The sequence below is a fragment of the Ambystoma mexicanum genome, chromosome 3p (assembly GCF_040938575.1).
Source record: "Ambystoma mexicanum isolate Mex_15411 chromosome 3p, UKY_AmexF1_1, whole genome shotgun sequence".
Classification (NCBI taxonomy): Eukaryota; Metazoa; Chordata; class Amphibia; order Caudata; family Ambystomatidae; genus Ambystoma; species Ambystoma mexicanum.
In genome coordinates this window covers 164,383,468-164,407,694 of record NC_090925.1, presented here as the reverse complement: position 1 = coordinate 164,407,694, position 24,227 = coordinate 164,383,468, and the positions used below count along the sequence as shown (strand labels likewise).

Here is a 24,227-nt window from a genome sequence, read left to right as displayed (position 1 = left end):
CGCAAGCTGGCGGCCTCTGCCCGCAGCCAGTGCTCTTTCCACTCGATGCATGCACAGCTCTTCTCTCTCGTGCCGCTCTTCTGGGCAATGCTGTAGGGCCGCCCAAAGCGTGGCAGGGTAACTGCTGTTGCCATCAGCAGGCCTGGAGAGGGGCACCACAGCCTAACCCTCTGTCTGCCCCTCTATTTCCCCCCCCCCCAAGCTGGGGAGACACGCAGTCTGTGCAACACAATACTGACGAAGGGTGAGGTGTGAGCAATCCCCTCACCCTTCCTCCATGCAGCAAGGTGCTAAGCACCTAAGGAAACCAACAGACAGGCAGGGCTCAGGTTCAAAGACCTACCCCCCCCCCCCGGGGGCCAGATAGTCGGCTATCCGGCCGGGGGCTGAAACATAACAGCCCCCACTACTATACATATCAAAGACCCAGGGCCTCCTTCGGTCTTATAAATACAGAGTGGCATGCTCTGACAAAGCACAGTTTGTGGACCCTGAACGGGACCCACACACACTGGAGGTGCACTGTTTACTCAGTGCCTTCCAAACCTTTGCTTCTTTACCACAAAACCCTCCCACCCTACAAATAAGGGAGAAGAACAAAGGAAAAGAAGTACAGGGCACTGTACAGTGCCCACAACAAGTCGTGGGACAAGAGAAGGCGGGCACGGGCCAGAGGGGGATAACCCCAAGACCCGGTGCCCAAAGGTATGTTACCATCATGATATGTGATTATTGTTATCTCCATAACCATATCTGTACAATAAAAACCACAGCCTTTTATTGACAACACTTGACAAACTATGTGTGAGCCAATTATTCGGGGTGAGGGTATTGGGCCGGCAAGAGTGTATGCATGCATATGGGTTCAGGAGTTATGATCGCTAGGCCTTTTTTCTTTCTTTCCTCACCTCCATCCCGCTGTGCTCAGATGTTGTCCCACATCCCATCACTTCACCCCACTTTCTGCTGTGCTTGAAGGCATGCTGAGGACTTTAGTATCATTCTAGACTCCCCTAAATCTCTGGCTCCTGTGCTTTGTACCCCTAGTCTCATTGCTTAGGCCTACCTTTCACATATACCCTTTTTTCTTGACTATTTATTTGTGACACTTTTTGCCATTCTATTAATTTTTGAAGGAGAGTTGTTCATACTCTTCTCTTGCTGCTGTTATGTTCCCTTGTTTTAAGCAGAGGAGAACACCCCCCTCCTTCCCCCAAACCCCTTCAGACCCCGAACCACCAGTGGCTTATTTTGCTATTTGTTCTTCTCCTTTTACCCGTGCACCCTTTCTTTGTTTCTTGTTGGGTGTTTCTGGGTTCAGCTTTTCTTTTCCCCTTTTTTTCCTTCTTTTTCCTCTCCTATCCCTTTACCTTTCACCCCATCGCTACTCCTTTCCTACTCCTCCCAGCCCTGGTTCTTCTTTCACCTTTTAGGCAGAGCTGTTATTCAATGATGCCTTTTATTAATTGTATTTCTTGCTGAGGTGTATGGTGCACTTTGCATTCCTTTCCCAAATGGGTGGGGAGGGGATGGGGATGTCACAGTGACGACATATTGGATTTGTAAAGACAAAGTGCTGTTCTGGATTGAGCGTAGGGGCGATCAGGTGCGCAATGTCTGGGCAAGTGAGCAATATTGCTCTGAAAACCTTTTGTACATGAGCAATATTAATCCTAATGACTGCAGAGTGCGCACCTGGAGCTGCTGTTGCTTTCTTCCCTGTATGCACTGTACTTAAGCTTATAAAAATATGTACCAAGCGAGTAATCTGTAACAGCACCACGATGCCCCAAGGCCGATGTGTGCTTTATGAATTCAAATAAATAAAATAAATAAATAACGAGTGATGATGCGTGTACTGGCAACCTCACTAGTGGCCCCTGCTGGGGTTTTGAACCTGTGACCTGCAGGTTACTCATGGGTTTGGGCAGAGGATGCTGAACCCCTGCTGAGATGTCTGATTGCCTAGATTTCATGGTGCCCTTCTCATGACTCTCCGCTTTTCGCTGCAGACTTGCGCGTGAACCAGTATGAGGTCATCATCCTCCCCGTGCTCATGGTTGCCGTCTTCATCATCATGCTGATCGTCATCCTGTGCCTGCGCTACCGAAGTATGAGGAGCAAGGACCAGGAAATTGCAGAGGAAGGTAAACGCTGGGTAGCGCAGGCTGCACCTCCAGCCTGCCGCGTCAAATTATTGCTTGTGAACAATGTCGCTTTTTTGATCTGAATGTTGCCCAGACCAGTATTGCTCTCAAAGAAGGGTGTCTTTTCTCTGGAGCAAATTGTTATTAACAAAATAAACTGTGGGAATTCACAAATTAAGTATGAAAACCAAAGCACAGAACAAAAACCATGAAATAATACAAATCATGTAATGAACTAGAACATAGTGAAACTTCACATTTCTTTGCTGCTGGTGTCTTGAAAACCAATTTGCCATCAGAACCTCATACATGGGTGGATTTTCCACCACAACATCTGTGGAATTGTTCTATTTTTTCAATTCAATACAGCTTTATTTCGGCAGTCACCATAGAAGCAAAACGGGCAAGCATACACAAAGGTAATACAATCTCATCTAATCTAATCTAACAATATAATAAAAGGCCAGATGTGAGTTTGTCCCTGTATTTTTGTGCGATGCTGTAGCTGCACCAGTAGTCACCGCTAGACGGAGCTGTAGGCTTAGAATATATAGTGGCCCTTCTATGTCAATGTAAACGGTTACATGTCTTTATAACAAATCATTTTATAACAAATGCACATATAACGAAAATTATATAACGACAAAACAAAGCATTTTCTTCTTGTGTTTTTTTCTTTCTTTCCCTCTCGACACCCCATTTCCCACCCCAACCGTTTCCCCACAAGATGTAACACGTTACCCCACTCCACATACATTTTCGTTATGTGTTTTATTATATCATTGTCGTTATATATTCATTCAATATAAAATGTTCGTTATTAAGACTGTACACCATGTAAACATGCACTTTGGCCGTGCACATGGGCTTCGACTCTAGTCTCATATTATTTTACAAACGCCAATAAAACAGTTGCGATAAGTATCAATTAATACACAGGGTATCATTAACAATTTCCCTCATCACAATTCATAGTTTTTGATATATCACAGATCTAAATTTGTTATCCATACAAGGTTAAAAAAATTGCTATCTAACCGTTTTTAAGAAAGCTCTTGCTTTTTTGAGGGCAATAAATAGGAATTTAGAAACTGCATTAAAAACATTAGGAGACGAACATAGTTTCATGGCAATAAGAGCCTGTCTCCTAATGCTAATCACCTGCGGACTTAATAGTGGCTTCAACCAAGGTTTTGTAGAGTGGACAGGCCAGCATAATGTGCAATTCATCTTCGACTGAAGTGTGACTTACTGGACAATATGCAGACAACCCCTTTCCTCAATGTCTCATGAATTTTGCAAAGGGGAGAATACCCGAGCGGAATTTAGTAAACCTACATTTCTTCTTTCTTCCCACCGGGTAGTCAAGGTATTGCTCCATAGCCATATCAGATTTAAACACCATATAACTTCTGCATAGTCTTGAAGCATAACAAATATCCAATCTTGTCCCTAGCACGCAATCGTTAAATTTAATCTTAAAAAAATAGCAGTTGATACTCGTAGGGTCAAGCCACAAGAAATCAAGATCTAGGACCAAACACAGGCACTTGCCACGCTTCAACCGCGGCATAGACTTTACACCTTCCATTGCTAGAACTTCCACAAGGCCCTCTCCATATGAATCAAGTTTCACCAGGCCCTTGTTCTAGGGCCAGTGGGGCCGATGGAGCACAACAGGGAGGACTCAAAGATGCTTCAAGAATGTAGTCTCCGTTGTCTGCAGAGAAACAGTTGTCATATGACCCCACAATTCTGCACCATAGACTAGGGCTGGAACTGCCTGGGTCCTATATACCACCACTGCCTACAAAGCGGGCTGAAGAGGTGGCCACCGCGCCCCATTGCCTAGCCACTGTTGAAGTACTTTTTTCATCTGTTTGACCCATTTCAGATTATTCGCAAATGTTATCCCCAAGTACTCAATACTTTCCACAGGGATAGACAGAGAATTGTTCTTGTAAAAATGTTGTTTAGTCCGGGACAGACCAGTTGAGGGACAGCACGTTATAGTCTTAGTTCTAGATGCATTAATGGTCACATTTCTGGCTGCACAAAGCACTCAAAGGGTCGTCAGTTGCTGTTGTAAGCCCAGAGGGATTTTGGACAGAAGCCCAGCGTCCTCTGCAAATAGCAGAAGGCTCGAAGTAACGGAGCCCAATCTTGAGGCGCCCAATGATGACGCTAACGTATTGACAGCCAATATGTACAAAAGAAATACGATGAGGCCAAGATACAACTCCGCCTGAAACATCCTGTGTATTTGCTGTAAAGCAGGGTTTTGCAACCTGAGGCTATCCAGATGTTTCTGACTTTGATTCCCATGATCTCTCACCATTGATCATGAATGCCATGGTAGATTGGATTTGTAGTCCAAACATCTGGAGAGCCAATGGTTCAAGACTCCTGATTTAAAGGGGGAGATGTCTCCTTTTCCGACCTGACTCTCAAAGATGGCGAACAACTAACCTATTACCAACCCTGAGAGCTACATGGTAAGGCAACTGGGACCTGCTCTTCCTTCCGCCCCGCTTCTTTCCTTACTCTCGGAGAGAGCAGGCCTAACCACTGTCTTGGTTCAGTGTGAGGCACTGTGCACTGACTAGTCTGACTCCGCAGGCCTGCCCGGTTGCCATCACCTCTTCATCGCAATTGCGGCTATCCTAGGAGAGATGGAGGCAAGGGAATTAACTATGTACGCATCACTCTACCCTTTACTGGCGCATCAATGGGAGTAGCTACTCATGTAAGCTTAATAAGAGAGTAGGGCTGTGGAAAGAGTGACCACGTTTTTTGGATCACCCAAGCCAATTTGCACCACTCCTACTTACACAGACCGATGTGTTAATCTACTGCACGATACTGATGAAATCAGTGCCCCCACCTAAATCTAACTTGGTAAACTTGTCAGGTATAAGGAGGCGTTGGGGCCTTTCATCATTTTCAGCTAAACTGTGGGCCAAGCCACACGGGGGTCCCCAAGCGGTTACCCCATTTTAATTATGTAGTAGTCTTCATTAAACCCCACTTTGCCTTGTGCAGGGTAGAGTATGTCTTTGCTGGCGCCATCTTTAACTTGAGTCATGAGGTATACAGCAGAGTGCTACTTTTATCACGTTGGTGCCTTTTCACACAGGTTTTCCAGTACATTAGCATTTTTATACATCAGAGCTGGTCATCAAGCCAGCGCTCTTAGCACTTCTTTGTCACCCTAACACATTAGCTCCTGGCTATATGCCCCAGATCGCTACATTGGCCTGGAATCGCCCTTGGGGTAAATCACCCTTGGGGTAATGAGGGCAGGTTGCTGTCTGGAACTGGGTTACAAAAGAACTGCAGCCGGGTTGCAGCTTTTATTGAACTCCCGTCTCGCCTGCGATGTTGAACGTCCCACAAGGCAAGAGGCTTGTGTGATTTCCTGGCCTCACTGCTGCTTACCAGTGTTAGGCGAGCTTTGTCTATGTCTATGTGCTTATAACGCACCGTAAGCCTGCAGGCATCAGGGCGCGGTAAGACCAGTGGTGTTGGATCCACAGGTAGGAACTATTGGGTTTTAAAGTCCCTAACGGCTTAATATAAGCGACCTGAGTTACTTCAATTGCTACTGGAATAAAAATGTTTTCAGAGCCTCCCTGAAACTGAGATAGTTTTCTTCCTGTCTCAGGGCTACAGGTAGCTCATTCCAATATTTTGCCGCCTTGAAAGGGAAAGATCTCCCTCTTCCGGTTGCCCTCTTGGCCTCAGGAATGTTTAATAGACCCATGTCTGCCGATCTGAGGTATCTTTGGGGCACGTACAATGAAAATTGTCTGACGGTGCCTCCCCTAAGAGGCATCTATGTACTATCGTCGGCGCCTTGAACTTGACTCTGTCCTCAAGTCTGAGCCAGTGCAGTTCTTTTCTTGCTTCGGATATGTGGTCTCTGTATTTCTTATTCTTGATGATGCGAACTGCATCATTTTGCATTACTTGGTACCTTATTAACTCTTTCTTGGATGCTCCCAGTAACAAGGCGTTTCCATAGTCTAAACGGGACATCAGGATTGCTCTTGCAATGGTAGCTGTTTTCGTCTCGTTTATGAATGGTCTAATAGCTCTTAAAAGACTTAAGTAGTACATGTTGTTTTTGTACATGTAATTAATATGTGCTTCAGCACCTACTGATGCTTGAACCATCATCCCCAGAGTTTTTACTTTGGACACTACTGGTATGATGGCTTCTTTGATATGGAAGGTCTTGTATTGGGAGTCAAGTTTGGATCTGGCCTGACATGATCCAAAAACCATGAATTCGGTCTTAGTATTGTTTAAGCACATCCACTGTCTTTGCATCTAGATATCAATGATAGTGTATATTTCCTCTATTTTCGCACTGTCTATGGCATAGTCTCCTGTTAGTTCGAAAATCAACTGCGTATCATCGGCATAATTGGTAAAGAATACGCCGATGCTTTCCAGCAGGTTGCAGAGGCATCTCATGTAAAGATTAAAAAGCAGTGGTGACAGGCTGGCTCCCTGGGGGACGCCAAACAAGATTGGAGTTGCTTCTGAAGATGTATCACCCCAGTGTATTCTCGCCTTCCTATCCTTAAGGAAAGATGCTAGCCATGCCAGTGCTATTGGTGAACACCCAGCTGTTTTGTCCAAGGCTGATTGAAGTAGCTGGTGGTCTCCCAGGTCAAAAGCTGCACTGAGGTCTAGTAACGTAAGTAGCCCTGGTTTGGCTTTCTCTATCAGCTCCAGCATAGGAGTCTGTAAGTCCAACATGGCTGACTCTGTGCAATGGGCTGCCCGGAAACCCGATTGCTGTACGTGTAGTACGTCCGATGATTCCACGTGTTTCTGTAGCTGATTTGTGGCTATTTTGTCTAGCATTTTCAATATAGAATTGGCAATGGAGCGAAGGTTGCTGGGATCCTTGGGGTCCAGACCTGCTTTCTTAACTAGTGGGGTTATAGTTACCCTTTTAATACCTTCAGGAACTGATCCCTCTGTGAAGAAGGCATTAACTAACCCGGTCAAGATGGGTGCAAAATGTACTTTGTGATCTAGGATGATCTTAGGTGGAAGGATATTTTCAGCACAAGTGCAGCTTGAAAGTCCCACTATGCAAGATGCTTGCCTGATTTCCTGGCCTCACTGCTGCTTACCAGTGTTAGGCGAGCTTCCCGGCCTCACTGCTGCTTACCAGTGCTAGGCGAGCTTCCCGGCCTCACTGCTGCTTACCAGTGTTAAGCGAGCTTCCCAGCCTCACTGCTGCTTACCAGTGTTAGGCAAGCTTTGCAGCTTGAACGTCCCACAATGCAAGCTGCTTGCATGATTTCCCGGCCTCACTGCTCCTTACCAATGTTAGGCGAGCTCTGCAGCTTGAACATCCCACAATGCAAGCTGATTGCGTGATTTCCGGGCCTCACTGCTGCTTACCAATATTAGGCGAGCTTTGCAGATTTAATGTTCCCACAATGCAAGCTGCTTGCATGATTTCCCGGCCTTACTGCTGTATACCAATATTAGGCGAGCTTTGCAGATTTAATGTTCCCACAATGCAAGCTGCTTGCGTGATTTCCTGGCCTCACTGCTGCTTACCAATGTTAGGTGAGCTTTGCAGCTTGAACGTCCTACATTGTAAGCTGCTTGCGTGATTTCCCGGCCTCACTGCTGCATGAGTGTAGGCGAGCTCTGCAGCTTTAATGTTCCCACAATGCAAGCTACTTGCGTGATTTCCTGGCCTCACTGCTCCTTACCAATGTTAGGCGAGCTCTGCAGCTTGAACATCTCACAATGCAAGCTGATTGCGTGATTTCCTGGTCTCACTGCTGCTTACCAATATTAGGTAAGCTTTGCAGCTTGAACGTCCCACAATGCAAGCTGCTTGCATGATTTCCCTGCTTCACTGCTGCTTACCAGTGTTAGGCGAGCTCTGCAACTTGTATGTCCCACAATGCAAACTGCTTGCATGATTTCCTGGCCTCACTGCTGCTTACCAGTGTTAAGCGAGCTCTGCAACTTGTATGTCCCACAATGCAAGCTGCTTGCGTGATTTCCCGGCCTCATTGCTGCTTACCAACAAGCTGCTTGCATGGATTTTCTGCCTCACTGCTGCTTACCAGCGTTAGGCGAGCTTTGCAGCTTGAAGTTCCCACAAGGCAAGCTGCTTGCATGATTTCCCGGCCTCCCTGCTGCTTACCAGTGTTAAGCGAGCTCTGCAACTTGTATGTCCCACAATGCAAGCTGCTTGCGTGATTTCCCGGCCTCATTGCTGCTTACCAACAAGCTGCTTGCATGATTTTCTGGCCTCACTGCTGCTTACCAGCGTTAGCTTTGCAGCTTGAAGTTCCCACAAGGCAAGCTGCTTGCATGATTTTCTGGCCTCACTGCTGCTTACCAGCGTTAGGCGAGCTTTGCAGCTTGAAGTTCCCACAAGGCAAGCTGCTTGCATGATTTTCTGGCCTCACTGCTGCTTACCAGCGTTAGGCGAGCTTTGCAGCTTGAGGTTCCCACAAGGCAAGCTGCTTGCACGATTTCCCTGCTTCACTGCTGCTTACTAGTGTTAGGCGAGCTCTGCAACTTGTATGTCCCACAATGCAAGCTGCTTGCATGATTTTCTGGCCTCACTGCTGCTTACCAGCGTTAGCTTTGCAGCTTGAAGTTCCCACAAGGCAAGCTGCTTGCATGATTCCCTGGCCTCACTGCTGCTTACCAGCGTTAGGCGAGCTTTGCAGCTTGAAGTTCCCACAAGGCAAGCTGCTTGCATGATTTTCTGGCCTCACTGCTGCTTACCAGCGTTAGGCGAGCTTTGCAGCTTGAGGTTCCCACAAGGCAAGCTGCTTGCATGATTCCCTGGCCTCACTGCTGCTTACCAGTGTTAGGCCACAATGCAAGCTGCTTGCATGATGTCCTGGCCTCACTGTTGCTTACCAATGTTTGGCTGCACGTGCCCCCTCTGCCCCACACTGTGACTGCCATATTCAGTGTTTGCCCTGCCGGCAAAAACAAAGAAAACGTGCGCCCCTGGATGTGTTGCTGTATCCAAGCCCGCTTGCTCTCAACTGGTTTGGGTTCACCTACCTCCCGCCCCGTGCCTACTGCCCTCCACTCCATAGTTTCCCTGTTCCCATTGTTTTTCATTATTTTTTTCTCTGCATTCTGTTATGCGGCCATATTGCTTGTATCGGGGTATCTGTGTTTAAAACAGAATGACCCAGGCCCCGGGACGCATGAAATGCGGCCCGTTGGAGGGCCTTGGAGTTTAGGCGCAGGGTGGGGGTGCATATGGTGCGAAAGCAATAGGGAGGGCAGCGTCGTTGGCGCCACCAAAACAAAAGGCCCCAGGAAGGGAGGAAACGGCACCTGGGAAAGGTGCGAAAGTTAGCAGCAGGGGGCCAGGGAAAGACCGGCCCCCAGGGGAAAGACAAAGGGGCAACGGGGTATAAGAGCAGGGACGTCATTTCACCAAAATGCCAGGGGTAGCGGAAGTGACATCACATGATCTTTACCCTCTAATGACATCACAGGAAGTGATGTCATTTGACCCCCCACTTCGAAGTAACACCGCGGGAAGCGATGGAACACGACCTTTCACCACTTGACAAAACAGGAAGGGACATCACATATTGTTCCTGTGTACACTACAAATAATATGGTTGCAATATCACTATGTTATATACATTTCATGCAAGAATGGATCACCATATGCATCATTAATAACAGTGTGTATAGGACCATAATTACCAATTACTGTGAATGCAAGCAGATGTCCAAGGCCAAATGATATGTTATTGTATAGCACTTACGCTTAAGTGCTTTATATAGATCAAATATACATACAATATCACCCAACCTGGGTTGTACTCATTTATCGACCTCAGAAGGGTGAAAGGCTGAGTTGAGGTGTTTAAGAACAGACTAAATCAGTGACTCACCACCTGAAGTGTGCCTGAAATAAACCTTTATGGGTCTACCAATTATTGAATAGAATTCCAGAAAGGCAAATTATGTGTTATTCCTATTCTTTGTTATTTATCATCACTGCTCAAAGTGATACACCTGTGGAACCCCGTTTTTTTAAGAGACCTGCACAAGATAATCTGCCACTCCAATAATAAAGAGCCATCATGTGACACTGGCCACAGCCCAGGAGCTAACCTTAATTAAAAAAAAAAGTAAAAAGAAAAGTTTTTAAAAAAAATCTTTTTTTCTAGGGGTAGCAAGGGAGACCACAGGGATAGCAGTAGCGACCCCTGGCGACCCCCAAATGACGTCCCTGTATAAGAGGGGGTAGGAAACGTATACCAGGCACAAACCAGGTAAGGAGCCTACCTCTGCCGGTAAGCTCCTACAGGACCTGGACAGGGGGAAGCTTTTTGCCACCCATCCCACCTTGCAAAAAGATAATGGAAAAGAAGGAAAGGAAGTCGGAACGACGAGTACTTTCTTCGTACACGGTCCAAAAGAAAGGAACGGGGAAGGAAGGAAAAGAAAGGAAAACGGAACGCCGAGTACTTTCTTCGTACACGGTCCAAAGAACTCGGAACAAGCATGGGGCAAATCCGGAACTGGACACAGTGTGCCCAAAAGCTGATAACAATGAATTGTTTGCTTATGTAAGTTATTTTCTGTAAGAAAATAAAATTGCCTACGGCCTATGATATTTCCACAAATACAACTAGTCTGTGCTATCATTACTTGCTCAGGTTGTTGGGAGGGGGAGCAAAGGGAGCCCACACTACTCAGCCTAGTGATAGGAGATAGTCCAGCAGGTTGAGATACTGTTACAAAGATCTGTGTTTAATCATTTAAGCCACATGGCACTGCTCTTTTTTTGAATTTGATCAGAGTTTCGTTTTGGAAACCCTGCTTATATTTGACTTTTTTTGTATATATACTACCAGCTTGATTATTTAATGTGAGTCAGTGTATTCCAAGACAGCTTTACCAAAGAGTACTTGCTCAGTCCATGACACACACTGGGGGTGTAAAGAACAGCAGGCAGGTGTAGCGGGCTGGCATGGTTGATCCCGAGTCTAGGCAGGGCGTCCCCAAGCAGACATGTGAAATGTGCCCCTGCTTAGCCTCAGCCGGCCCGGTCAGGAGATGTAGACATGTACTGCTGCATCAAAATGACAAAATAAAATGTGGCACCTTTCATTATCCTGTGGATTTGGAACCATGTGTTCCTCTAACAACTGTCTGGGTGCCAAGCACACTACTCCGCAATACCTCTTGCCCCTGTTCTGCAGTCTCACCTACTATTTCACTAGTGTCGTGCTCCATTTCTAATCCTCACTGAACTAACACTACAAGTGCAGACTTCGCATCAAAAGCACACCACTACATCACACATAGCTTCTGCCTGTAAAACGCACACCACTACATCATACATAGGACCTGCCTGTAAAAAGCACACCACTACATCACATGTAGCATCTGCCTGTAAAAAGCACACCACTACATCACACATAGCATCTGCCTGTAAAAAGCACACCACTACATCACATGTAGCATCTGCCTGTAAAAAGCACACCACTACATCACACATAGCACCTGCCTGTAAAAAGCACACCATTGCATTACACATAGCACCTGCCTGTAAAAAGCACACCACCATATCACACATAGCACCTGCCTGTAAAAATCACACCACTACATCACACATAGCACCTGCTTGTAAAAAGCACACCACTACATCACACATAGCACCTGCCTGTAAAAAGCACACCACTACATTACACATAGCACCTGCCTGTAAAACGCACACCACTATATCACACATAGCATCTGCCTGTAAAATGCACACCACTACATCACACATAGCACCTGCCTGTAAAAAGCACACCACTACATTACACATAGCACCTGCCTGTAAAACGCACACCACTATATCACACATAGCATCTGCCTGTAAAAATCACACCACTACATCACACATAGCACCTGCCTGTAAAAAGCACACCACTACATCACACATAGCATCTGCCTGTAAAAAGCACATCACTACATCACACATAGCACCTGCCTGTAAAAAGCACATCACTACATCACACATAGCACCTGCCAGTAAAACGCACACCACTATATCACACATAGCATCTGCCTGTAAAAAGCACACCACTACATCACACATGGCATCTGCCTGTAACCAATTGCTGAAATGGCCTGGCATCCTTTGAGCAGACTGCGTGTTATGTTTCAGAATATGGTTTACTGGAAACCCAGCATTTGCAGCAATGCGCAATGTAATGGTCTCTAAGGGCTACATTCAGTGCCTTTAGTGGGAAGGAAATTGAAGCAGGACTCTTTGGGGGCGTCACTTGCCAGGGGGTATGGCATAACTGGCGGCAGGTGATCCTCACCGGGCAGCCCTTTGGTGGGATCATCACCAACACCCTCTCGTGGGAAAGAGTGCTGATCCCTGCATCTCTTGGCTACAGGGATGCCTGGCAGGTGTCGTCAACTTCCCCTTTTTCGTGTATAATGGTGCCAACCATTGCCAGGCATCCCCTTTAATGAAGAGATGCAGCTATCACCGCTGCATCTTTTAGTTAAAGGGGTGCCTGGCGGAGGCCATTGCCAATATTAGGATTGAAAAGGCGAGGCCACAACCTTTTTTTTTTTTCTGAAGCAAGAGCCATGAGAGCAAGAGCTTCAAAGGCTTCAGAAAAACGGCCTTGATTTCTAGCAGCTTAGCCTTTTCTTCCATAATTGTGGCACCGGCACCTGACAACAGGGGAGTTGCTAGGTCTGGAAAAGGCCCGGGGCTATAGCCCCCTCAGCCCCCCCTAGCAACGCCCCTGCCTGACAAACTTGCTCCACAATTATGAAGGAAAAGGCATTTTTTCCTAAAGCCTGAAGCTCTCGCACATGAGTGAGAGTTTCAGGCATTATAGAAAAAAAAGCCTTGGCTTCTAGCGGCCTTGTTGACTGGGGCTTCCAGGGGACATTAGGACACCCCAGCAGTGCCCCAACATGTTGACATTTTTTGGAGACAGCCAGGGCTGCGCCCTAGCTATCACCGGCACACTAAAGTCCTGGCTACAAGGCCTCACTCTTGGAATGGTAGTGCCGTACAAATACCAAGTAACATGACAATGGTTTTTAACGCTCAAGGTACATTTAGGCTTTCTTATAGCTTTACCCCACCTTAGTTCTAGCTTTATAGACTGTGCATGCGTGGAAGCAAGGGTATGCGGCACAGACCTGGGTACATGTGTCGCCTCCCACTGCAGCCTTCCTGAAAAATTCATCCCAGGTCGCACCTGGGTTACCCCAAAACTCTCACCCGTGCTGAGTCCCCAATAAAGCCTATATTGCCAGAAACCCAATGCAGGGCTAGAACGTCATTGCTTGTATACAGCCCCAAAAGTCTGCAGTAGAACCAGTGATATCATGCTATGGGCACATGCTAAGCGCTGTGGCAGGTCGTGCTAGGCACCAATGCTGCCAAACTCTTTGTTCTGTTATGTTTCCCTGCCAGAGCACTGATGCAGCTGGGGACACTGGATCACTCTGGGTGGGGCCGCGTGGGAGGCCCCGGGCCAGGCATGGGCTCTTATAGATGTCCTGTATGCTGGGACTCTTGTGTTTTCTAGGTTAGGTGACACTGTAGTATGTTCTAGTCACTCCATTTCTGTGCAATCCCTTCTTGGTGGTCAGGCAGGGCCCAGACTCTTCCAATCTTTGTCCAGTTTCTGTGCAGCAGGGGGAAGACTATGGTGTCAATTGGTAGGGGTTGCTCTGTTTTCCTGGTCTGACTGTTCTGTTCTATTCTGTTCTGGAGGGAGGGGGTTATTCATTGCTGAAAGAAGTGGTTCCATTTCGATTATGACAGGAGGGGTGGGGGGCTGGCTCCCTGTCCTGGCTACCCCCTTTTCATGGGCTGCTGATTCACATGGGTTGGGGGTATTCTACTTCACATATAAATGGTAACCGAGCAACTTGGTGTCAGCAAAAAATGGAGCAGAGACAACAACTCTGCAAGGGTCCAGGACTGGTTTCATATTTTAAGGGGGTGGGGGTTTGCTAAAAGCCCCCTTCCACAAACCATCTAAGGGCATGCACGTGATGGAGCCCTTCAAGGTATGCCCAGGGAATGTAGTTCCTGACAGCCCCCAAAGCATAAATGACTTGGTTGGTAAGTCTTGTGCACATGTATCTTAACATACACATTCTCCTGCATAACTCCACCACGCTCTACTGCCAGGTGGTGTGGCCTTTGAATTTTGGCTTCCTGGTGGCATTACTCGATCGCTCCTGTAAAGCGGTTGAGTGGGTGGAACTGGGTAAATCAACTATTTAGACCCCCCTCTACTGGTTGTGGCAGAAGAAACCCCCTCCTACCTCCAGGCCAGTCTGATATTCTCCGTTGGCTGTGCCTGCTGCCTAGAGGTAGAATAGGTGGTGTTCTGTATCGCCATGAAAGGGACTTTGGCCATGAATGTCCATATCGCTGCAGGTGCAGTGGCATCCTTGCACGTGTGTGTGCATTATTGGCGTGCAGACACACGGAGAAGATTGACTTGTTCACGCCCTCGCTGCTTGGAGGTGCTGCCTCCCTCTTGCCCCAGAGACACCGTGATCATCTGGCCTAGCAGCCCGCTGCAGCATTTTGCCTCGGATCCCGACTCCTGCAGGAGTCTTTGGATGAGGTTAGGAGTGTCTGTCTTCATTATCTACGGTGGTGGTTTTCGGTGGGGCTCATTGTTTTGTGTTAGTTGATGGTATCTTCCAAACCTGCTTCTGATTATGAGTTTCCATTGGTTGAGTGGTGGTGGTTGCGCTATCGCTGCCATCCTGTGTCTGCATCTCTTGTTGGGGCTGAGATTTGGGGTGCTAGCTCCTTGAACTTGCTTGAGCCGGCAGATAACTAATGACTAAAAGCTCTGTTAGCCCTCCTCCCTAGTGTACCCAATGTGGCTGGAATTTGGCACTTGAGGCGTAGGGGCTGAGGCTAGGCTGAGCCCTGTGCTGTACTGTGCTGATCCAAAGCATGGAGTTCCCCATGCCTAAGCTCATGGAAGGTAGCCATGGAAGATGCACTTGGCTCTCCGAGTTCGGCGTCATTGCCAGGGTTGCAAACATCCTTGAGATGAATGTCTTTGGGACAATCCTACCAGCACCTACAAAGCGAGTCAAGCAGCGACCTAGCGGCAACCTTATTCTGAATGAATCCAAGTGATTTGACCGAATGAAAAATTATCCGAAAACAAAGTGCTCGAATGACCAAAAGTTCGAACACTTTGTTTTCGGACATTTCAGCCCCGATAATTGGTTAAAACACACATTCTCTCTCACACACACACACACACACACACACACACACACACACACACAACACACCCATAACGCCCCCCCCACAAATCCCCAGCATACCCCCACCACCAACATAAAGAAACCCCACTTACCTTCACCTTCACGCTTGTTCCTGTAGCGCCAGTTCCCTTTCACTTCTGTGTTTGGGAACTGCCGCTGCAGGGTACTTTTCTTTTCTTGTTTATTTATTTATTTATTTTTTCACGGGCGGCTGCAGGGGTGTCCCCTGCATCCCCCGCTCACTATACCATGAAGTATAGTGAAGTATAGCGAGTGGGGCAATGCGGGGACACCCCCGCAGCCCCCGTTTTTTTTTATTTTTTATTTTCTTTCACGGACGGCTGCAGGGGTGTCCCCCGCAGCCCCCGCTCACTATACCATAAAGTATAGTGAGCGGGGCAGTGCGGGGGACACCCCAGCAGCCCCCGTTTTTTTTTTTTAATGCTACCACCAGAGGATCGAACTTTTGGTGTTCGATCCTTTGGTGGTAGCATTTTTAGAACTTTTGGTCGTTTCGACCTTTTTTTCGGTCTTTTCGACCTAAACCATTCTGAATGTTGTAACAGAAGCTTTGACAAGTGAATCAACTAAACTGTGCCTGTCAATGAAAAGTTGGCTAGGTTTGGAGAAATAGCTAGATGAGGTGAAGAGTTTCTCTGCCCTAATCTATGTTTGAAGTTGAGGTTGGGGATTCTGCCCCCGATGGAATTTACTGCTACATGTGAAACACAGACAATGGAGAGGATTCCTGTAGGTTCTGTCCAGATCGAACTTCACACTCTTTCTGATATTTTGTCCAAGGTACAATTCAGTGAGGAGAACCTTGCTTTAGCTGCAATATAACCACTGTCGGAGATGCAATCTCTTGTTGCTGTATTTGTCATTTCAATATGCTGGTTGCAAATGTTATGCCTTTCTTACCACTGTTTAGCTTTTCCGTCAGAGAGTTTGGTAGTTTAACCATGCGTATGTTGCGTCTATCCTCTGGGTTTATAGTGAAAAGGTCGAATGAAAAAAAGTCAAATGTCAAAATCTCGAAAAAAAAATCTTGAAAAAAAAAAAGTCACATTTTTTTTAATGTTTTTTATTCGAAATGGGGGGATCCCCCCCCCAAAACCCCTTTTTTTTAATTTTTTTTTTTTTACCCATTTTTTTTTTATTCCCGGACCCCAAAATAAATATATAATTAAAAAAGGGAATTCGACTTTTTTTTTTCGAGATTTATTTTTCGAGATTGTCATTCGACTTTTTTTTTTTCGAGATTTTGACTGACCACAATCCTCTGAGATACATTTTGATATGAGTTTTGAATCCGTGAGATTTTTGAGGAAACTTCAATACACAGACTACCTCGCTCCCCTCCAAACTAATGTTTTCCCAGGCATGTCTTACAGTGGCTACCTATGCCAGCTGAGTATACACCCCTAACCCTTCTGATGAACGATTGTCCTTCCATTCCACCTACAGCCGGCGAGAAAGACGAGACCAACGTGTTCGGAAACTCTTACATTGCCCTGAGCGAGGCCACGGTGCAGAGTGTCCTGAACTCCAAAGACCCATCCCTGAAGGAGCTGGAGGTCTCCCGGCACAGCATTCGGGAAAAGACGGAGCGGATCCAGAACGGCAGCTACGGCCCCATCTTCAAAGCCGAGCTGATGGAGGAGAACCCCATGAAGCCGCGATCCATCGTCATCAAAGCTTTGCGTGGTAGGCAATGCTGCTCTGCTGCTCTTCTGTTGCCAAGAGCAGGTCTCATCTTGGCCTTCCTGAAAGATCTCCCCCTACTGAAATTCAGAGCTTCTGCTCATAGATTTATAATTTCAAGTCTTGGAGGATACTTGCAACGCTCTTCGTGCACGATCCGGGTCAAAGGATGGGCAGCAGAGAAACATGAGTGGGGCCCCAGAGAGAGAAAGGTTGTCTTAGCTCAGCAGATCGGTACAATGGGAAGGCATGCTGTGAATACATGAGTGGGACGCATGGCACTGCGTCTACGATCCAACGGATAGACAATGGGGCTCTCCATGTGCTCAGTGGTCGAAAAGAAGTGGGAATTGGGCCAGCACAGGTGTTATGAATTCCCTCTACATTATCTTAAACCAAATGAACATTTGACATTATTTGTCCCCGTTAGCATAGTTTGGTGCTTCTCCTCTGTGTCCCTCTGGGGTTCGGAACACCAGAGATGCTGAAGAAGTTCCTTTGGGACCCCAGGCTCAAGGGTAGTAAATTGTAACTAGGTCGCCCATCTTCAGGAAGTGCATGGCACCCTCGGAGGGGACAGATGAGTTCTATAAATCTGGACATAATGAGGCCTGCTCTTGGCTACTTCAGTGGTAGACCAGGGTAGTCTCCTGTTCTTGCTATTGGATACAGGGAATCCCCAGTTTCAGGGAAAGGTATGAGCAGGAATAGAGCATCCTAGAAGACCTCCTCTGAATTAATGGACTTGACAGGTCAAGTCACTGTGCTTCAGTTTCCAGGCTGATTTCAGTAGTCACAAGGATTCCTGGAACTGAGTTCAATGTTATTCGTTTTTGAGTTGTATTTATTTGGAAATAGGTTTGAGACTTCAACCAGAAGTGCTGTACAGAGTCCAAACAAGCAGTAGGGGCAGCCCCACTTCAGGGAGTCTTACACAGTTGCATTGAATATGCGCTTAAAGGCTTGAAAAGGGGCATCTTGTACCCGAGTACATGAATATAAAGTAGTAAGTGGATAGATGGATACATATTTACAATTGTGTTGCTTCACGTTGGGCAGGCTTGGATTTCGCAGGGGGAGGGGGTGCTGTGGCATTAGGAGTGGGGTAGAGGATGCCTCGTCATTGGGTAGCAGGCGAAGCTTGAGCCGATTCTTAAACACTTCCGTCCATTAAACTGATTTGATGCCCGAGGAGCCAGCATTCCAGTGGAAAGGGGGCATTATTGTCGAAGGGGTCAGTGGGATAGAGGTGTTTTCAAGGGATAGAGAGCAGAGAACCTGAGCAGGAGAATTGAGAGAATTGAGAGTTGGAAGAGGGCGAGGGGCTTGGGCTATGCATAGTTTCAAAGACATGGAACAGAAACATGACGAGTCCTTTTGCAGAGAGGGCCACTGGCTTGGTGGTGATAAGCTGGGGTGGCAAAGCATCTAGGTAGGGAGCAAGGGGTAGGCGGGGCAAAGCTGAGTATTGTGTTGAGGAGAGCAAAAGAGCAGAGGGGAATGCTGACCAACAGGAGGGAGCAACAGTCAAGTGCAGGCGGATCTCCTTGGCATGTACGGGAGGGGTCTTGGACACAGTCCCTGGCATGTACGGGAGGGGTCTTGGACACAGTACAAGCGGTGAAGTTACATAGTTTAATCTTGCTGTAAAAGGGGGGCCGCAATGCTGTGACTCTTGGGTGATGGAGAGAGGAGGCCAGGAGGATATCTGATTGAGGACAGGGGAGTGGGGCTGGTGCTGGAGGCCTGGTAAAAGATGGCTTCCCTCTTATTGGAGCTCAGTATCGGGCAGCACGGTGCCATGTAGTGCAGTACGGAAGAGGGGAAGTTGGTGATGTGCTGGCAGGTGTCACAGCTGAGGGAAGACACGAGAGCATGATCTGGGTGTTGTCAGCAGAGAGCTAGTAGCAGAAGCCAATGTTTGAGCTGAGGAAGAAGGTATTGAGAGAAAATGATTGGGCTCAGACATGAGTCTTGTGGGACGCCCACTGGACGGAGCGTGGGGGAGGAGGTGTAAGAGCTCCAGAGTGATAAGTGGCCATCCATGCGAGGAGACAAGGGAAGAGAGTTTGGAGGAAGGAGGGATGATCCGCATTGTGAAAGGCAGAAGAGGGGTTTAGTAAAATGAGGATGGAGAGGTGCGCGTGGTGAGAAGTGGGAAGAAGGTTGGAGACATGATTTAGAGGAGTTTCTGTGCAGTGTCTGCTGCAGAATTCAGATTCGAAGGGAGAAGGTCACGCAGAGGCCAGAGCTTTAATCTCAAGGTGGTCGTTGAAGGAGGTGAAGACGGTGCACTTGAGAATTGTTGTGGTGGGGCTGAACAGACCGGTCTTCAGAAGACTGATCGTAAGGGTCAGCAGTAGGGTTTTAGATTGGCATGACTGTGGCCACCTGGTAACCAGCTGAGAAGAAGCCAGTTTACAGCGAGAGGTGGAAGAGGGAGGAGAGGTGGAGAGGAGGTGCAAGTCCTTCCATCATTTGGGGGTGTCTCTGATTGTTGAGTCGTTTATTTCTCTAGGAGTAAGTTCCTTCCTGTTGGGGCTGTGCTGATTTCTTGTGCCGAATACATGAACTCAATCTGGAGCCAAAATGTGAAATGCACCCAGTTTCCTCTTTGTGGGGGGGGGGGGGGCTGGCTGGGTCGGATGAGGGACGGGGGAGTTCATTCATGAATCTGCTTCTCATCACGTTGGACTTGTTTTCCACCAGACTCTGCCAGCCCTCAGGAGATGAAAGACTTCCTCGCACAGATAACCTTCCACTCTCAGTTGGGCCGTCATGAGAACATCGTGGAGCTGATTGGATGTTGCACGAACCAGTTGCCTCTTTATGTCATCCTGGAGAATGTGGACCACCGGGACCTGCTGACCTTCCTGTGGACCTGCCGCAGAGTGAGTTCTGTAATGCTGGGGATGGGAGGAAGCTGTTGTCTGAGCAGCTATGGCTCTTTTGATGACGTCATCACACTAACATGATAACTTGCTTATGGTATATCTAGCTGTCCATCCGTGCCTACTCTGCCTTTGTAACACCCACTCCAGACCATTCTGTGAATGGGATGCTTGCTACTTCCTGTAGTTCTGCAAACTCCTGGCATGGCCACGCTGTTTCTACCACACCTAGGGATTGCGGAGGCTACAGACTGTCCACTCCTGCATTTCACAAGTTCTTTGCTGACCTTCCTTCATCCTCTCCCTTTTCACACTTTGTCTTCCACTTGCCGTAGGATGTGATGACGATGGACGGCATCCCCTTTGACCTCACTGAGCGCCAAGTCTATAACATCGCCCTGCAGGTTGTCGCTGGCTTGGTGAGTACAGTCCTCCTGGCCCGAGCCACATGGTCCTCTCCAATGTGTTTGCCCGTCATTGCCATTCATTGCGGGGTAGGGTGCAAGAGAGTCCACTTCAGGACTTCAGGATGCAAACCTGCCCGTGCCAACTTGGTGGTCAAGGACTGATCACATGGCAAGTATAGAAACAATTCTTCAAAAATATTGAAAGACTAGAGCAGGGCACTCTTTAGTCAAGGCAAAAGGCCTGCCCAGTGTGGTTTGGACCGAAAGAGATTGAACCAATATTAAAGGTTTCTATTGATTATCTTCCGATATAGTGAACCCTAACTTCTATGCAACCTAGTTTGACGATTAACATAGCATTTCAGTCCACCCAGGGACCTTGTAGGTGTGTGTTTTCAACAATATAGCCTAGAAGAGCACCTTAAGGTAATCCTTGATCCCCTGTGACCTAAGTCTGCAACCTGCCGATCTCCATATATTTTCATCTATGAGATGCCCAATCCCTCACCATTGACTATACTGCCTTTGGTTGATGGAAGCTGTAACCAAGAACATTTAGGGAGCCTAAGGTTGCATACCCACAGTCTATCGGGAACCCCGTCGCACTCCGCTCTCTCAGTAATAAGGGACAACAATTTAGTGGAGACAAAAAAGGGCATTCACTCGACAAATGAGGGCTATTGGCTGAAACTCTGTATTTAGTCGACAAACACTTGCTTCGGGCTTGTGGGGCACATACAGTGCATACATTAGCGAGACTGTCCAATGAATGTTATGATTTGAACGAGAAGGCATAGCTCCTTCTTGGAACAATGGATGTAAGATGAGGAAGTTTAGATCTTAGGGTACTGTTCTTTGGGTACCCCCTGGTGGGGACCATCCTCGTTCCATCCAGAGACGAATAGATCCGGCCACCCCGATGTCATAATAAACACTATTGTTGGCTTCAGGTCTCTCGCCAAACCATCGGGCTTTTTCTGAAAGCGGCCGCGTCCTATCCTTCGTATTTCTCTCCCTCGGTCGTGTCGTGCTCTGTCAGGAGAACGTGTGTTCACACTTTTTTCTCTCTCCCTCCAGGATTTCCTCCAGCAGAAGAAGATGATCCACGGAGATGTGGCAGCCCGTAACGTTCTAATCCAACGCGACTTCAGCGCCAAGCTCTGCGGCCTGGGAGCGGCCTACGAGACGCATACCTATGGTGGGGTGAACCCCAAGCGGCTGCTGCCTGCCAAGTGGATGGCTCCTGAGCGCATCCTGAGGAAGCCATGTGGTGTGAAGAGTGATGTGTATGATCTGTTTATTTCCTTTATATAAATTTAGGGAGAGGTTTTATAGAGGCTCATCAAACCACTTATATTTGATGTCACAGTGGACAGAGGTACCGGGACTACGGCACCCTCTTGAGTACATGGGTAGTTCCAGGTATATTGCATTTTGGGCATGCCCTGAGATGGCGATCAACCTTCTTCCTCTATTAGGGGCAGGGCTCTGAAGATGGTCCTATCCACGCGCCATATGATTGATCTCAAGAGGTGCATGTTATGCCTTGTGTTAGGGAGGAGATAGCTTCCCCCGGTCTTCTCCAGCACCAGGTGCGGCAGGCACACAGTTTTCTGGGCTGAATGGTTGGCGTTGAGCTCGTACTTACTGCCAAGCAGGATGGGCCATGATCTGCATCTGTCCTTGGCCAATGGTGTTTTTGAGTGATGAAACTCATGGACACTAGCCCAGCCAAAGCATTCCTCTGCCTCATTTTTTGAAGACCAGTCGTTTTCCATAGTTTCATCTGGCTGGCGCGTTCTGGTACTTTCAATGCTTCTCTCTCCATCACCCTTTCAAGGTTCTGTTTGTTTCTTTCTTTCTTGCACTCTTCCTTTTTACTTGGATCTTTCCTTCTTGCTTTCCTTCCGCAGCTGGGCTAGCATTGAGGGACAACGAGAGAGTCCCATAAAGGCCGACGGGCTCTGGCAAAGTCAGGCACGCACCTGGTGATACAGGCCTTTAAGAGGACAGCTCCCGGTAGAGGAAATCTCCGGATCTCTAAGTTCTGGGTCCTTGAAATGAGAATCCATGAGTGGAGGTGAACTGAATTGGGCATGAAGGGGTAGGAGGGATCTGACATTAAAGGGATAGGCAGCCAGTTGGGCGAAGGCTTCTCCACCTGAGGGTGAAAGGAATGAGAATTGACTAGCTGGTGTCCGGTTGTAGAAACCATATGCAAGGATACGTCTAACCGTAGGTAGCCAATGGGAGGACTTCTCCAACATCAGGGATCATGGATTACATGGTACATTTCTGAAATCCTGGAATTGCACGCAGGGCAGCGGCTCCAGGTCAGAATCCAGTCTAAGGGAGCATTTAAGGTTTGTGATCTTAACCTGGTGATCCAGTGCAGCGAGGCCGATGCAGGGATGCACTAGGAGGAGCACCTGGTCATTGGGGATGCCTGCATATTGGGATCCACTGGGAGCAGGTGTCTGAAGTGGGGTGTCCAGTGGAAGGGAGTTGGGAATAGCAGAGAGCAGAGCATGCACACACTTCCTGTGACGGTGCTTCTGTACTAGGCTTAAGGTTGCAACCCATGGCAGCACATCTGTAGGAATAGTTATAACAGTGAGAAGGGACCGTAAAGAGCCAATGACTATGTGTTACCCACTTTTAAGAGAACTTCCCCTTCTCAAGCACTAACATGAGGCAAACTATTTAACACCACGCAACATTTAGAATATTTTAGTTTACAATTTCTACGTTTTTGGAAACTATTTATACCTTTGCTAAATTTGTATTGCTCGTAAACCTCTTGAAAGAATTATGACATTAAAATCGCAGCAAGAGACACCCTGGAAATGGCGGACAAGAGTGGCTTGAAAACCGATAACCTAAGTACCATATAATTAACACTGACCTATTTTCTGATAATCATAAATTAATGTAATCATTTCTTAATTTATCAACCCAATCTTTAATAACACAAATGATTGCAGCAATCAAAAGTTTATGTCCGACACATTCATATTTTTGTGGACCCTTCCCCTCCATTTTCTTTCAGGGGAAAGTGATATTCCTTCGGGGCAAAGCATGATATATATATGGCCTATTTTAATAAAAGCAGGGTTGCACATAGCACTCTGTCTGCGCAATCCTGCCAGATGCGTAAGCGATGGCCACGAAGGTGGAAATGTGGCAGTGTGTGCGTATGCAGTGCGTTCTTCAGTGGTGACTAACTTGGGACATGTCTTGCTTCCTCCCGGCAGGTGGTCCTTCGGCATCCTGCTCTACGAGATGATCACACTAGGTAAGAAACATGGTGAAGCGTCTGTTGTGGATAACCAGAAATGGAGCGTATGTCGCAAAGGCGGCCTACAATCGCAGCACAGCAAGCACGTAGACTGACTGGTTAGACCAAGAAAGAGCAGCATGCGAAAACTTTCAAGGATCACACATGGCATGGGTCGTGATTGTGGCCGGTTGCCCTACAAGTTGAGGTTTTGCTAAATTAACATTTCAAGCTCCCTTGTTTCTCCAGTTGTTCCCATTGCCGACTAGACTCTCCCGTCCAGAGTCCTACGCATCTTCGCAGAGACCAGCGTGTCTGGCAGGGTTCAATTGTATCTGTGGCCCAGGCTTTAATGAAAACGCTTTTGGCTTCCTCACCCCAATGGTTTGTTGCGATCCATGGTTGGACTTTTCCTTCTGATCCCCAGGAGCTGGACAGCATGTCCGGGTGGTTGTACTGTCTCACTGTTAACTGACCATTGGTGGAGCGATCT

The 24,227-nt window shown here is 47.5% G+C and overlaps 1 protein-coding gene across 3 annotated transcripts in view; it reads left to right on the top strand.

The window, feature by feature from the left end:
* Positions 1-24,227, top strand: part of STYK1 (serine/threonine/tyrosine kinase 1) — a 99,289-nt gene that overhangs the window by 72,640 nt on the left and 2,422 nt on the right. For all 3 annotated transcript variants that reach the window (XM_069650551.1, XM_069650550.1, XM_069650553.1), the window contains exons 3-8: positions 2,013-2,147; positions 16,923-17,162; positions 19,869-20,050; positions 20,386-20,469; positions 21,535-21,743; positions 23,712-23,752. In XM_069650551.1, coding sequence (XP_069506652.1) covers positions 2,013-2,147; positions 16,923-17,162; positions 19,869-20,050; positions 20,386-20,469; positions 21,535-21,743; positions 23,712-23,752 — 891 coding nt within the window. The remainder of the gene's footprint in view (positions 1-2,012; positions 2,148-16,922; positions 17,163-19,868; positions 20,051-20,385; positions 20,470-21,534; positions 21,744-23,711; positions 23,753-24,227) is intronic.